Source organism: Amblyraja radiata, chromosome 7 (assembly GCF_010909765.2).
Source record: "Amblyraja radiata isolate CabotCenter1 chromosome 7, sAmbRad1.1.pri, whole genome shotgun sequence".
Lineage (NCBI taxonomy): Eukaryota > Metazoa > Chordata > Chondrichthyes > Rajiformes > Rajidae > Amblyraja > Amblyraja radiata.
The window spans coordinates 24,561,793-24,576,210 of record NC_045962.1 but is presented as its reverse complement, the minus strand read 5'-3'; the positions used below and the strand labels follow the sequence as shown (position 1 = coordinate 24,576,210).

Genomic DNA, 14,418 nt, shown 5'->3' with positions numbered 1-14,418 from the left:
GCTGTCACAACGCACTGTAGTCTCTAAACAACACTTCAATTATTTTCCTTGCCCTCCATTTCAGAATAATAGTGTTTTAAGCCAATAATGCGACACTAGCACTGGCAATAAATAAATAAATTTTGACTATAAAAAATAATTAGATTCATATAGAAATGACATTTATAACACAGATCAGTGGAAAAACCGTTATACTCATTTTATTTAATTATTATTTTTCTTTACTTTTCTTAACAGCTATTTTCATTGAGAGTATGACAGGTGAGGCTCTGCCTCCCCTGACCGCTCGTCCCTGCACTCCTGCTAGTATTTCTCATGCTAAATCTTATGTTTCTGTTCCCATGTGTGGACCACCACTGGCTGACGTAGCAATGGGAAGGAAAAATCTACTTGACCGGGGGTTTTAAGCGAAATGCTTGAGGACGGGGAACGAATTGCAGCGAATACAAGGCATGGCAGTGATCTCTGACGGTGGCTGTGATCGACAGCTGCCAAAGTGATTAACAGTTGTGAAAGTGATTGACGGCTGTGGCGGTGATTGAGTTATTAAAGTTGAATATTGATTTCTCTAACTTCAAGTAACCCTTGTTTTCCCTCTCTTTACATCCCTCCCACACCCTAGTTTTCTGACGTACTGATTAATTTTACTGATTGTATGCCTCCTTGTCACGGTCCCCTCAGCCAATGATGGGGCATCCTACATTTTCCTTGAACATCGTCTGCTTTGATCTTTCCTTTTCACTTTACTTCTACATATCTTTATGTCTCCCTCTCCCCTGACTCTCAGTCTGAAGAAGGGTCTGGACCCTAAACATTACCTATTCCTTCTCTCCAGAGATGATGCCTGTCCCGCTGCGTTACTTCAGCATTTTGTGTGTATCTTGGGTGTAAGCCAGCATCTGCAGATCCTTCCTACCATTTCCTTCTCTCCAGAGATGCTGTCTGACCAGCTGAGTTACTCCAGCATTTTGTATCAACCTTCGAGTAGTGATTGTCAGCTGAGGCAATGATTGTCGGCTGGTGCTCCGCTGATTGACAGCACGGGCGGTATGGCCCCGCCCCCAGGACTGGCCCCTCCCCTGCCACGGCGCTGATTGACAGCTGGACGGGAGGCCCCGCCCCACGCAGCCGCTCCCCCTCCCCGCCACGGCGCAGATGGACGGCTGTGCGTGAGGCTCCTCCCCACGCAGCCGCTCCCAGGGCACGGCCCCGCCCCCTCCCTCGCTGCGGCCGTGAAGGCTGCCGGGAGCGCCGACCGCTCACCCTTGACCCCGCCTCGCTCGCAGCCACAACACGGAAGGATGGCGTCGGAGGAGCGCGAGCAACCGCGCGCTCGCCAACGGCTGCGGGTGATGGCGGGGCACCTGCGGAGGCCCGGCACTGGCACCGAGCCCGCAACAACAACAACAACATGCACTACCACAGCCCAGCCCGCACTCAGCCAGTGCCCGGCCCTGCAACCAGCGGCTGCCGACGGCGCACCCAAGGCGACGAGCAGCATCCCCAGGCGGAGGTGGGTGTCGAGTCTGCTGTTTGAATGGGCGCGGCGGGTAGCCGAGGTGCCCGGTCGTTGTCCGGCCCAGTGTTGAAGGGACGATGCTGGGATGCGTTCAGAGTTTGCACTCGGGCCCTGCAAGGGTGGCTCGGTTTCAGTGACACGTCTAAATAATAAATATGCAGCCTGGTGTGCGCGCCTGCTACTGCTGTTGTCGGCAGAGGCTTTGTAAGTACTTGAGGTAGTAGGAATACCTGGACCGATCGGAGCATTGCCCAATTACTCGATTAATTTGTTGCAAAGCTTAACCTTCCGTAGACGTTTTAACATCAACGTGCCGAAGTGTTTAAGACTCTATTTTGCATTGCATAAAGGAGAATTTGACACTTTCATGGCAGAGTGTTGTCTTGTAGTGATAGGGTGGGGTGATCGGTGGTCTGATGTTTCCCAAGCCTACGTAACTTTTTTTTCGACATCACGCCGTGACATCTAGTGGCACATTCTCTTTGGGCACTTTGTTTTCTTTGAAACAGTAGGGTTCTTCATGTTGGTTTAGTGCAGTTTGCTATTCCAGTTAGCCACTCTCCCCAACTGGAAGATGTCACTGGAATTTTCTGAAATGTATAATTAAATGTCAAAGATTTGACAAGGAGCTATTTCTTGAACTAACTAGTAAATGTGTTAATTTGAAGAATCTATTGAATATTAGTGCCATATGAAAGAACTCATTTTGGCAAATTAACAAGGCGATTTTAGTAAGAGGAAGGAACTGCAGATGCTGGTTTATAATAGATGGATATAAAGTGCTGAAGTAACTCAGCAGGTCAGGCAGCATCTCTGAAGAAAAAGGACAGGTGGACGTTTCGGGTTGGGACCCTTCCCCGGACAGTGATTTTAGTGCCTGGTCGCTAATAACTTGGAGCAATTGAATTGGTTACATTAGACAAATACAGTTTTATACCATGTGGCCTCTCGATGCTGTTCCACCAATCAAAACTTTATTGGGTGATTCTGTGCCTCAAGTTTACTTTAGATTTTAGAGCTACAGCGCAGAAACAGGCCTTTCGCAACTCACCATTGATCATCCTGTACACAGACTATCCTACTTACTAAGGATGATTTACACTTTTACAGACACCAATTAATCTACAAACCTGTCGATCTTTGCGTTTGGGAGGAAACCCATGCAGTCACGGAGAATGTACAAACTCCATACAGACAGCAACCGTAGTCAGGATTGAACCCGGGTCACTGGTGCTGCAATGGGGCAACTCTACAGCTGTGCCACTGTGCCACGCTATGCATAATTAATCTCCAATTTCACTATTGCGGGGATTTTAATAGAACAAATGAGTTCTGGCCTAAAGTATAGGAAGAAATTTGAACATATTAAACTGAATAAAACTGCGGCTTGTCTTCTGGAAATCTAAACGCTGTATTCCCATTTACTGGGGCAGCCATTCATCCTTATTGTTTATCAAGGAACTATCTGCCTTTGCCTTAAAAAATAAAATCAAAGAATCTCTTTCTTTTGAACTATGAAATTCTAAAGACTTGGTCCTCTGAGAGAGACTATTTCACTGTGATTTGAAATGAACGTCCCTATATTTTGAAAGAGCCCCTTCGTTCCAGATTCTCCCACAAGGAACAATATTCTCTTCATCAATCCTTTCAGGATTTGTATGTTTCGGTTGATCATCAATTACTCTTTTGGCCCATTCTTTGGAAAACGAACCAACACATCACACACGTGACCAGATGTTATCACATAAAGTAATACATTAAAAAATTCTTGTAAGAGATTAATCTTATTCATTGCTATTTTTCTACCTACAGAACTATAATGCATGTCTGCTAAAGATATGAACATTCTAGCTTTTTAAAATTCAGAGTTTGCATAATGCTTCTGTGTGATGTCACACACGTGCCTGTCATATCTGACCTGACACTAAAAAAACATTGTCAGCATAACATATAAACATTTCACTTGATAAATTGAAAAAAATATGAACCATATATACAGTACAAAACAATATGCCTGTAATGCTTTCAGAATTAGAAGAGATGTATTCCACAATTTTTCATCTTTTTGGTCACACACGTGACTAAGAATGTGCCTTTTAAATTATAAGACAAATTGTCCATTCCCATTATTGTCTGGTCTGAACTGTTTTCAATGTGTTACTATCCTTGAATAAAGAGCAGTCCTCTATTCAAAAGTATGGATATCATCTTGCCAACGTGCTGCATAACTGCAGTATAACCTCACCACTTTTGTATGCAGTTCTCCTTGCAATAAATGTAACATTCTGTGGGCTTTTCTAAATACTTGCTGTGCCCACATATTCCCCTTCTTTGAATTATACACTAGGTCACCAAGATCTCACTGCATCTTGGAGCTTTATTATCTCTTACTTGAATTTTTTTTTCATCAAATTGACAATTTTGTTTATGGAAGTTTGTTAATCCTGAAAATTACTTAATTTAATTTAATAGATTAGAGCTGTGCTCGATGGGAGCTGTGCTTAAAAGCAAAACAAAACATTGCTGGAGAAATTCAGTGGGTCAGGTGGCATCAGTGGAGGGAAATGAACAGCCAACATTTTGGATTGGGACCCTTCCTCAGGCTTCTCTCCAGTCTGACGAGGGATCTTGACCCGAAATGTCATTTGTCCAATTCTCTCTTCATGTGTTGCTGAGTTTCTCCAGCACCTTGTTCTTTGGTGAGAATTCCAGCATCAGCAGTTTGTTTCCAGTGAATTTAAATTGCTGCTTGTGCCTACTACGTAGACACACTGCACGGAAACAGGCCCTTCGGCCCAACTTGGCCATGTCAACAAAGATGCCCTATTTACACTTGTCCCATCTTCCCACGTTTGGCTCATTAACCTCAAACCTTATGTCTGAAGAAGGGTCTGGACCTGAAACATCACCTATTCCTTTTCTCCAGAGATGCTGTCTGACCTGCTAAGTTACTCCAGCTTTTTGCGTCTATCTTCGGCTTAAAGCAACACCTGCAGTTCCTTCCTACACCTATCCTATCCATATATCTGTTCAAATGTCTTCAAAATGTTGTTATTGTACCATCCTGAACTAGCCTCTGGCAGCTCGTTCCATATATCCACCACTCTCTGCGTGGAAAAAGTTACCTTCCAGGTTCCTATTAAGTTTTTCTCGTCTCATTGAGGTTTTCTTGATTCTCCTACTCTGGCTAAAAGTGCATTGATCATATCCCCCTCATGATCCTATTTAACCTATATAAGATCACCCCCCCCCCCCCCCCCCTTCAAAAGCAACTGAAGCCAGTTATCCACTAAAGTACAAAATAGAAGCAGGCAGTTAAGTAAACACGTGTTAAATGATGAAGCACTTTATTTCCCCCAAAATGGAACATGTGGCATTGTTTCCATCTATAGGTTTTCAGTTAACTTGAAATAGATAATTGACAAATTAATTTCCAAAATTTAGATTTGTTGGCAGGGCTTGTTATTTATGCTTGTAGGTTATCTTTCATTGTTGTAACATAAGTTAAATCGAGCTATAGAATTAATTCAGCTTTTGCCAGTAGGTGCTATCGTAGTGGATGTTGTGTCAATGCTACTCTGTAACTGAGAAGAATAAAGGTTTGTAACATAATAACTGGTAGTTAATGAAATAATACTCCGGTCGTTTGCAAAAAGCAGCACACATTACAAAGCTGCGGAAATGAGCACTATTTACTTCGGAAATTAGCATTGTTTATCTTTTGTATAAAATCGGGACCAATTTGAAGCAGTAGTATTATGTTGTCTATGAATGTTTATGTATCAGAATTAATAATTGAAAAGTTATTTTTTAAATATGGTTTGTTGTGCAGTATAAAACATTTAGCTAGTTAATTGGCACAGCTTGGTGAAAAAGCAGTGGTATGAATATTGATATCTCTAACTTCAAGTATCCCTTGCTTTCCATCTCTCTCCGTCCCGTGAATTGAATTTCATGATTTAAAACAAACACAGAATTCACAGAAATGTCATCTCCATGTGTCATTATTAAAGTAGATATGACAATTTTAGAAAGGTAATGAGAACTTGCAGGAAGTGGGGTGGATGGGTGGACACTGAAGATAGTTGTTAGAGATCTCCATAGCTATAATGAATGTCGGTCACTAATATATCCCCTGAGATTGAGGCAGAAGAGTCAGTTGTGAAAGTGACAGGAGACGGCAATTTTAACAAAGTTGATGATCTTTGAATTCAATATGATGTGTTCAATTGGGCTGCCTCTCCTCACTTCCAGCGTTTTCCTCCCCCTGCCACCACAATCAGCCTGAAGAAGGGTCCCGACCTGAAACATCACCTATTTGCGTTCTCCAGAGATGTTACCTGATCGAATTAGTTACTCCAGCACTTTGTGTCCTCTTTTGTAAACCAGCATCTGCAGCGATGGGATAATTGAACCATTTCATTGCTGCAAGATTACCAGTGGAGGGATGAGCCCAACTATGTTCCTGGCACAGCTCTCTGCAGCATAGGTAAGGTAGGGGGTTGTGCTGGGTTCCCAGCATAGCAACACTTTGGTATATATTGCTTTAATGTGCTGATTCCACACACCTGCTTGTTCCTGGGGATTTATCTTCTACTGAGGTACAAGTGTAGTCCACTGAGTACAGGCTTAACCTAATTCCTCTTTCTTCATGTATCAGTCTTGTCCCAGGAATTAACCTATTGAACTGTGTCTGGACTATTTTAGGTACAAACATATGATTCCTTCAATATGGTGACAATATCTGTACTTAGTGCTCCAGCTCCCTTCAATTTGCATCAGAATTGCCTTATCTTTGTAGCACATTCCACTCGCAATAAAAGCCAACTTTCCATTTGCCTTCTTAATTACCTGCTGTACCTACATGCTACTGATTTTCATTTCAGGTACTAGGACCCCCAGATCTTTGTATGCAATATTTTTATTCTATTTAAATTTGTTTTTTATTCCCTTCCAAAGGGGATAATCTATCATTTTCTAACCATGTAGTCCATCTATCAACTTTCCCACTTTTATATCCCATTGCAAGTTATTGTGTCTTTACAACAACTTGATAACCCTTTGCGTCACAACTTCATTCCCACCTCCTTGCGTATAACCTATTTGAACCCCTCCAATCTGGCTTTCGCCCCCTCCATAGCACTGAAACTGCTCTCCTCAAAGTCCTCAACGACCTCCTCACCTCTGCTGACACTGGTTCCCTCAACATCCTCATCCTCCTCGACCTGAGCGCAGCCTTCGATACAGTGAACCATAACATCCTGCTCACCAGACTCAAAGACCTCGGCATTGAAGGTTCTGCACTCAGCTGGCTCCGTTCCTACCTTTCCAACAGATCCCACTTCATCTCTCTCCATAACCACACCTCTGCTACAGCCACAGTCACTCAAGGCGTTCCCCAAGGCTCCGTACTCGGCCCCCTCCTCTTCATCATCAACATCCTCCCCCTTGGTCAGATACTCCGCCACTTCAACCTGGACTTCCACTGTTACGCCGATGACACCCAGATCTACCTCGGCACCAAATCCTCCCCCACCCCCCCCCCCCCCCCCCCTCTCCCATATCAACTCCTGTTTGTCAGCTATAAAAACCTGGATGCAACATAACTTCCTCAAACTCAACAGCGATAAAACAGAATTCCTCCTCATAGGCTCCAAATCCACACTCAGCAAAATCAATAACCCCACTCTCACCATCGACGGCACCACTGTCTCCCCATCTCCCCAGGCCCGCAACCTTGGCGTGATCTTTGATTCCACCCTCTCCCTTGAGCCTCACATCCGCCATGTCATTAAAACCTCCTTCTTTCATCTCCGCAACATCGCCAAACTCAGACCCTCTCTCACACCTCCCGCTGCTGAAAGACTCATCCATGCCTTCATCTCCTCCCGACTGGACTATTGCAACTCACTTCTCCTTGGCATCAGCTCCACCTACATCAACCGACTCCAACTGGTCCAGAACGTAGCCGCCCGACTCATCACCCACACCAAATCCTGGCATCACATCACTCCAGTCCTCAAACAACTTCACTGGCATCCCATCTCCCACCGGATCACCTACAAAATCCTGGTCCTCACCTACAAAGCCCTCCACCATCTGGCCCCCCCATATCTCACTGACCTCCTCTCCCCCTACCAACCCTCACGGTCCCTCAGATCCACATCAGCCGGTCTCCTCTCCATCCACAAGTCCAACCTCCGCAGTTTTGGGGACAGAGCCTTCTCCAGGGCAGCTCCCAGGCTCTGGAACTCCCTCCCCCAACTGATCCGCAATTCCGTGTCCCTCACCATCTTCCAGTCCCGCCTTAAGACCCATCTCTACACCTCTGCCTATCCTTAGCCCCACGTCCCCCTCCCTTTTCATCTGTGCTTGAATTGCCTCGTATTGTGTTTTGAATTGAATTCTGTCTTTAATTTGTGTACTAGTCATGTCTCTACTATTTATTTCATTCCGCTTACATGTTTTTCCTCTACTTGCTAAATTTTTGTAAGGTGTCCTTGAGACTCTTGAAAGGTGCCCATAAATAAAATTTATTATTATTATAACTCATTTCTATCGATAATTTCCCCATAAATTTGTGGTAGCATCTGTTTAAATATTGATCAGTTCTCCCTTCCTACTGCCTATGAATAGAACCAGGTGAAAGAGGGTGGTCATTTGGTAATATCCTTATCACACTTATTCATCTGGCTCCATAATCCCTTTTTGTCACTTAAATCCCCTATCGTGACTGCGAATTTGTTGCAAGTTGATTGTTTCAGAAAATAATTGAAGACATGACATTTGGTATGTGTTCTCTAGGAATTCTAGAGGATCAATGTAGCAATGAGCAGTTCAATGAATTGAAAGCAATTGATTGCTGTGATGATGGAACAAAACTTATGCAACCATCTGAATTTCAGAAGTTGCAACACGTGAATCTCGTAGATACAAGGAACTGCATATTTTGGAATCTTGAGCAGAACACTCTGAACACACGACCCTCCACTCAATTTGCAACAATCCTGACAATGTCATTAAATCAGCTAACCTGCTCAACCTGAGAAACATCGCCCGTGATCCAATACTGCGGTCTTCTGCCCGACGCCTGATGTCCCGACAGACTCATACTGCACTGCCAGTGCCCCAACAACTACTGCAACCACACTGCGTCCACCACTTGCCTTCCAGAAACAACTACAACTGAAACGCGATACCCAAAAGCGATTTTTTGATAAGTCCAGCAAACCTCTCCAGTGGCCAAGACGTTTGTCTTCAAACCAACAAGGGCTATGGCCGTCATCAACAATCCCGCAAAAGAGCCGTGCTCATACCTGGTGAGTGCAGATGGTGGGATCTACAGACGCAACCGTCAACATCTCCTTCCTGTGAAGGAACCAACTCCTGCTGTCTTGTATCCTGATGCGACGCGTCCGATCTACCCATCTGCTGACAGACTTTTTCTTCTCTCACGACCTGCAGCTGTAGACCCAGCCCTGGTTGTGTCTCCAGCTCCCTCACCACCACGCTCGGTGCCCCGCTCGCCTGCCCCGCCGCATGGAACCCCGGCATTCTCGCCGGCGGTGAAGGGAGGAAAAGCGGATTTGTACCGTAATTGCACGGGATGGGTTTGTAGGCCACCCCTTAGATACGGGGACTTTGTTTAAACTATCTGAACTTCCCTGCGCTATTAGCGTTTTGGTTCCATTATTAATCAGTCAGCACCTAGTAACGTGCTTATACATATATCACTTTATTGTAGATGTGTTTCACTTTTTATTCTTACAAGGAAAGATGTAGGTTGGTTACTTTACTTACTAACCAATGTAATGCTTTATTATTATAAGCTCTGCCTACTTTGTTTACTGCATAAAACTTCATAAATTCTGGTGTGATATTTTTGATATATTTACAAAATTATTCAAGATAAAAATGGAGCCTAACACTGAAATGATTATACTTGGAGTAACGGGAGACGGGAGTAAATTGAACACATTTCAAAATTCGTTTTTTAATTATGGGTTAATAATAGCAAAAAAACTTATACTTAAATTTTGAAAAAATACACTCACACAAACTCTTAAAATGTGGATTATAAATATGTTGGACACAGCACATCTTGAAGAAATGCGATTCCTCCTAACAGATAAACCAGACCAATTCTTAACGAGTTGGTCTCCATTTATTGACTTCTTGGAAGCATATGGTGCAACAAAATCGTAAAAACCAACTGTTTTAAGACTGGGTGAAAGATGGTCAAGAATATAAATACTCATCTCCTATCTCCTATTTTCTACTCTTTCTCTTTATCTCTCTTTTTTTCCCTCCTTCTTTTCCTCACTTTCTCTCTATCTTCCTTTTTCTTTTTCACACACTATACATCACATGTTTTTCTATTCTCTATTATCTAGTCTCTCTTTCTCTCTTTCATTTAAAAAAAAGGAAGCTGTACATAAAATGTAACATGCCAATATATATTTGCACCTGAAAAAAGGTGCCATATTGTACTTCTAATAAATAAATTAAAAACAAAAAAGCTCTGCCTACTGCCACACCATTCATATTATCGCAACCTGGCATGTGCTGTCAGTCAGTGCTGCTGCATGGTAGGAGTAACATGCTGTAGTGTGTTGTATACGTTACTCAATAAATATTGTTATACCAGATCTGTGTTCAGTGAAATGGTCGCAGAGTTTTTGCTTGTTCTTGCCAATATACAGGATGCTACATCGGAAGCAGTAGATGAGGTTAGAGGAGGTGCACGTGAACCTCTGTCATTCCAGAAAGGACTGCTTGGTTTAAATTTCCATTTCATCTGCTGCATTCCAGTGAATACAATCTTGTTTGTTTAAATTTTCCTTGTAAACCTAACCTTGCAGTCCAGTTATCATTCTGGCAAATCTTTGTTGAATTAACCAAGACCAATACACTCTTCCTTAGCATTGATGTCTGGCATTTAACACACAACTGCACTTGTAGTTAAACTAGGTTTTGTATGATTATAGCATAGCTATAACTCATCAATATGCTGACATATTCACCCTAAGTTTTCAACCCATATTGGAATTTAATACAGAGAAATGCAAGGTATTGCATTTTGGCAAGTTTAACATGGGCAGAACTACACTGAATGGTAGGGTTCTGGGGAGCGTTGTGGAGCAGAGGGATCTAGGAGTGCAGGTACAGAGTTCCTTGAATGAGGCATCCCAGGCAGATAGGGTGGCCAAAAAGGCTTTCGGCACATTGGCCCTCATCAGAGTATTGAGTATAGAAGTTGGGAGATCATGTTAGCAGTTGTACAAGACGTCGTTGAGGCCACATTTAAAGTATTGTGTTTAGTTTTGGTCACCATGTTATAGGAAAGATGTTGTCAAGCTGGAATGGGTGCAGTGAAAATTTACATGGTTGTTGCTTGGACTCTAGGGCCTGTGCTATAGGGAAATGTTGACCAGGCTAGGAATTTATACCTTGGTGTGCAGTAGGATGAGGGCTGATCCTGGAGGTTTATAAAATTATAAAAGGAATAGATCGGGTAAAAACAGTGTTTTGCCCAGAGTTGGGAAACCAAGAACCAAAGGACATAGGTTTAAGGTGAGGGGAAAAAAGATTTAATAGGTACCCAAGGGATTACTTTTTTTAACACACACAAAGGGTTAAAAACACACCAATGACGTGAGCTGCTGGAGGAGGTAGTTGAGGCAGGTACTATTGCAACATTTAAGAAACATTTAGACAGGTACATGAATAGGATAGGTATAGAGGGATATGGGCCAAATGCAGACGTGGAATTAGTGTGGATGGGGCATGTTGGTTGATGTGAGCAAGTTGCGCTGAAGGGCCTATTTCCGTGCTGTATGACTTTCTCTGATCATCTCTACGACGTGTCTGTCTACCCAAATGCCATTTGTTGCAGATAAGCTTGTCTGAACATTTGTCATCCCTGGACTTGATTATCCCTTCAACTTTCCTGGCCCCTGATTGAGATTGTGTGTATCTTCCTTTCTTTTGCCCTAACTAGCTGCCAGATTTTGCATTCCACATTCTACAATTGTTTTTCTGAAATCCAGTATTTGGGACACAACAATAAATTGTCATTGAGGTCAAGATTAAAACTATGTACCTCAATGGTCCTTATCGTCTGTGTCTTGATGGGCAGATTGCAGCAAATGCTCCTTGTCAACGTTAAAGGCTTCTTAATTTTTCTAAGCAAACCACATCATGGCTCGTGTAGGCATTTTAAATTTCACTTGATCAATGATATGAAAATATGATTGAATTTTCACCAACAACCAGAGATTTTGCTGGAAGCATCTGGTAGTGATACTAATTGATTGTCACTTTGAATATATACAATGGTTCTTGTGCTTTTCCTTCCTTTTGCATTTTCACTTTAACCATGTTTGATTCGTAGTTCTAATGTTGCATGTTCGATTTGTGAATAAATCTGACTTTCCTGTGTTTAAAGCTGGAGTTGCATATTGGTGACAAGCTCAATGTAAGCCGTTTACAATTTAATGCCTTAAAGCACTCCACAAATTGAGCTACAGGATCCTGCCTGTGATAACTGAAAAATAGGTGTTTTACAAAGCTGATTGGAAATCGTTTTTTAAAAAAATATTACCTGGTTAGAGTTCTTAACCTACAATTATTTTGATGAGTTAATGAAAAAAGCAAAGTAATTACATGTTTGTTCTCTTAAATCTATAATGTAAACTGCTGAGCTGAACTTAAGTTTGTTTTCTCTTGGTTAGAAAAGCCTTGTAAAATACTATTCAAAGTGTGGCTCCATTTTTTAACCACTTATTAATTTGGGTGTTTTGTTTGTATACAGCACTGCGTTATCTGTTTTTATTTTTATTATGTTGTAATTCAGGGCGAGGACTGTAAAGTCAGCTTTAAAAATAATAAGAGCTACAATGCTACTTTCTCATGGGTTACTTGCAACAAAGATCATCAGAATCGGTGGCACAGCGGTAGAGTTGCTGCCTTACAGCAAAATGCAGCGCCAGAGACCCGGTTCGATCCCGACTACGGGTGCTGTCTGTATGGAGTTTGTATGTTCTCCCCGTGATCTGCGTGGGGTTTCTCCGAGATCTTCGGATTCCTCCCACACTCCAAAGACGTACAGGTTTGTAGGTTAATTGGCTTGATAACAATGTAAGATTGTCCAAGTTGGCGATTTGCAGAGTACTGTCCTGCCGACTACAAAATTCAGAAGAATCTATTTCTAGTTTCCTACAGCTGATTTCCTCTGACACTAGAATCACTTTTCTTTGTGAACAACACTTTTCAGCCAACATTTTACAAGTGATGCAAGTGAAACTTTGCATGTTTCATATCTGCCTTGCATTACCTGGAATAGTACCACACAAAAAGCCAATTATTGGAAAAAACATCAAGCATTTTATTGAGAAACTCAGCAAATATTGGAAGTGCCCAAAATTACAAAGTAAATAATGAAATAACTAGATTGTTGCCCAGTGCATAGATTCATTTTTATATATCTCTTGTGGCAAGGTGGATTTGCTGAATCACACATTTTTGGCTATAAACCAGTTGCCCATGAGGTACTGAGAGAACGTTTAAAAAAACATTTGAATTTGAATTTCCTTTATTGTCATTCAAACAAGTTTGAACAACATTTCGTACCATGTAGTCATGACAGTAAAAGGCGACAAAACACACCATGAACACAATTTAACACAAACATCCATCACAGTGAATCTCCAGGCACCTCCTCACTGTGATGGAAGGCAAAAAGTCTTATTTCCTCCCTGCTCATTCTCCCTCGGTCAGGCAGTCAAACTCCTGCTTTGAGGCGATCGAGGCTCTCGATGTTGAAGCCCCCGCCGGGTGATGGTAAATCCCGTGGCCGATTTTAAGCTCCGTGAATGGGCAGATTCAAACTCCGCGATTCGGGCCAGACGAAGCTGCTGTTGCGGGAGCTCCCGAAAATTGGTCACCAACCAGGGACCTGCGAGCTCCCAATGTTGCCGTCCACAGGGCTTGCGGCCGAAGCTCCGAAGTCGGATTGCAGCCACAGCACCACCACAGTCTCCGAAGTCAGCCAGCTCCGCGATTGTGAGTTCACAGGCTCTGCAACCACAGCCCTCATGGTCGATTCCAGTTTGAGGCCGCAAGCTCCACGATATTAGACCTCAGCGCAGACGGAGAAACGAGAAGGAAAAGGTTCCATCCCCGTTGAACAAAAAGAAGAAAGACAGACGGACTGCAGATGAGTTGGTGCTGCTTGGGCAGCGCCGCCACTTCCGCTATTTGGATAGGTAAATGGATAGGATAAGTTTTGAAGGATATGGGCCATATGCAGGCAGGTGGGATGAATGTGGATGAGGCATGTTGACCGGAGTGGGCAAGTTGGGCCGAAGGGCCTGTTTCCACACTGACTATGATCCTGTGATTAAATGAAGGTGCTGGAGCTTAGTTCTTCTAGAGATCAATAGAAGATCTGTTAATATCCTTTCATTGTTTTTCTTTATCTGACAATGTGATGACAATAGGTAATGCTCTGTATGAAAACTTTAGTCTCCGTGAATTGTTAACTAGACCAAGGGGGATCCATTAGGTCCCGTCCTCAACGCGCGGTTGCGGGGAGGGGGGGGGGCCTGCGGCGTCACACACACACTATCCACCCCCCGCACACGGGGGGGGGGGGGGTGGGGGGGATGGGACATGGAGGGGAGTGAGGGGGCAAAGGGAGGGGGTGGGGAGAGGTGGAGGGGTGAAGTGGAGGTGAGGGAGGAAGGGTGGAGAGAGAGGGCGGGGGAAGGGCAGGGGGGGAGGAGGGGGAGGGGAATGGGGGCACAGGGAGGTGGAGGGGAGAGGCGGGAGTGGGGGAGAGTAGGAAGAGGGGGGAAGGGAGGTGGATGTGGAGTGGGAGGAGGGGGAGTGGGGGACAG

The 14,418-nt window shown here is 43.5% G+C and overlaps 1 protein-coding gene and 1 long non-coding RNA gene across 2 annotated transcripts in view; both read left to right on the top strand.

The window, feature by feature from the left end:
• Positions 1–1,223: 1,223 nt before the first annotated feature.
• agps (alkylglycerone phosphate synthase) overlaps positions 1,224–14,418 on the top strand; it is a 113,183-nt gene continuing 99,988 nt past the window's right edge. Inside the window, exon 1 of the mRNA XM_033023868.1 lies at positions 1,224–1,513. Within this exon, the coding sequence (XP_032879759.1) occupies positions 1,302–1,513 (212 nt within the window). The 5' untranslated portion in view covers positions 1,224–1,301. The remainder of the gene's footprint in view (positions 1,514–14,418) is intronic.
• Positions 5,474–8,455, top strand: LOC116975135. The gene is made up of 2 exons (XR_004412546.1): positions 5,474–6,008; positions 8,324–8,455. It is a non-coding gene; the product is annotated as an uncharacterized LOC116975135 (long non-coding RNA).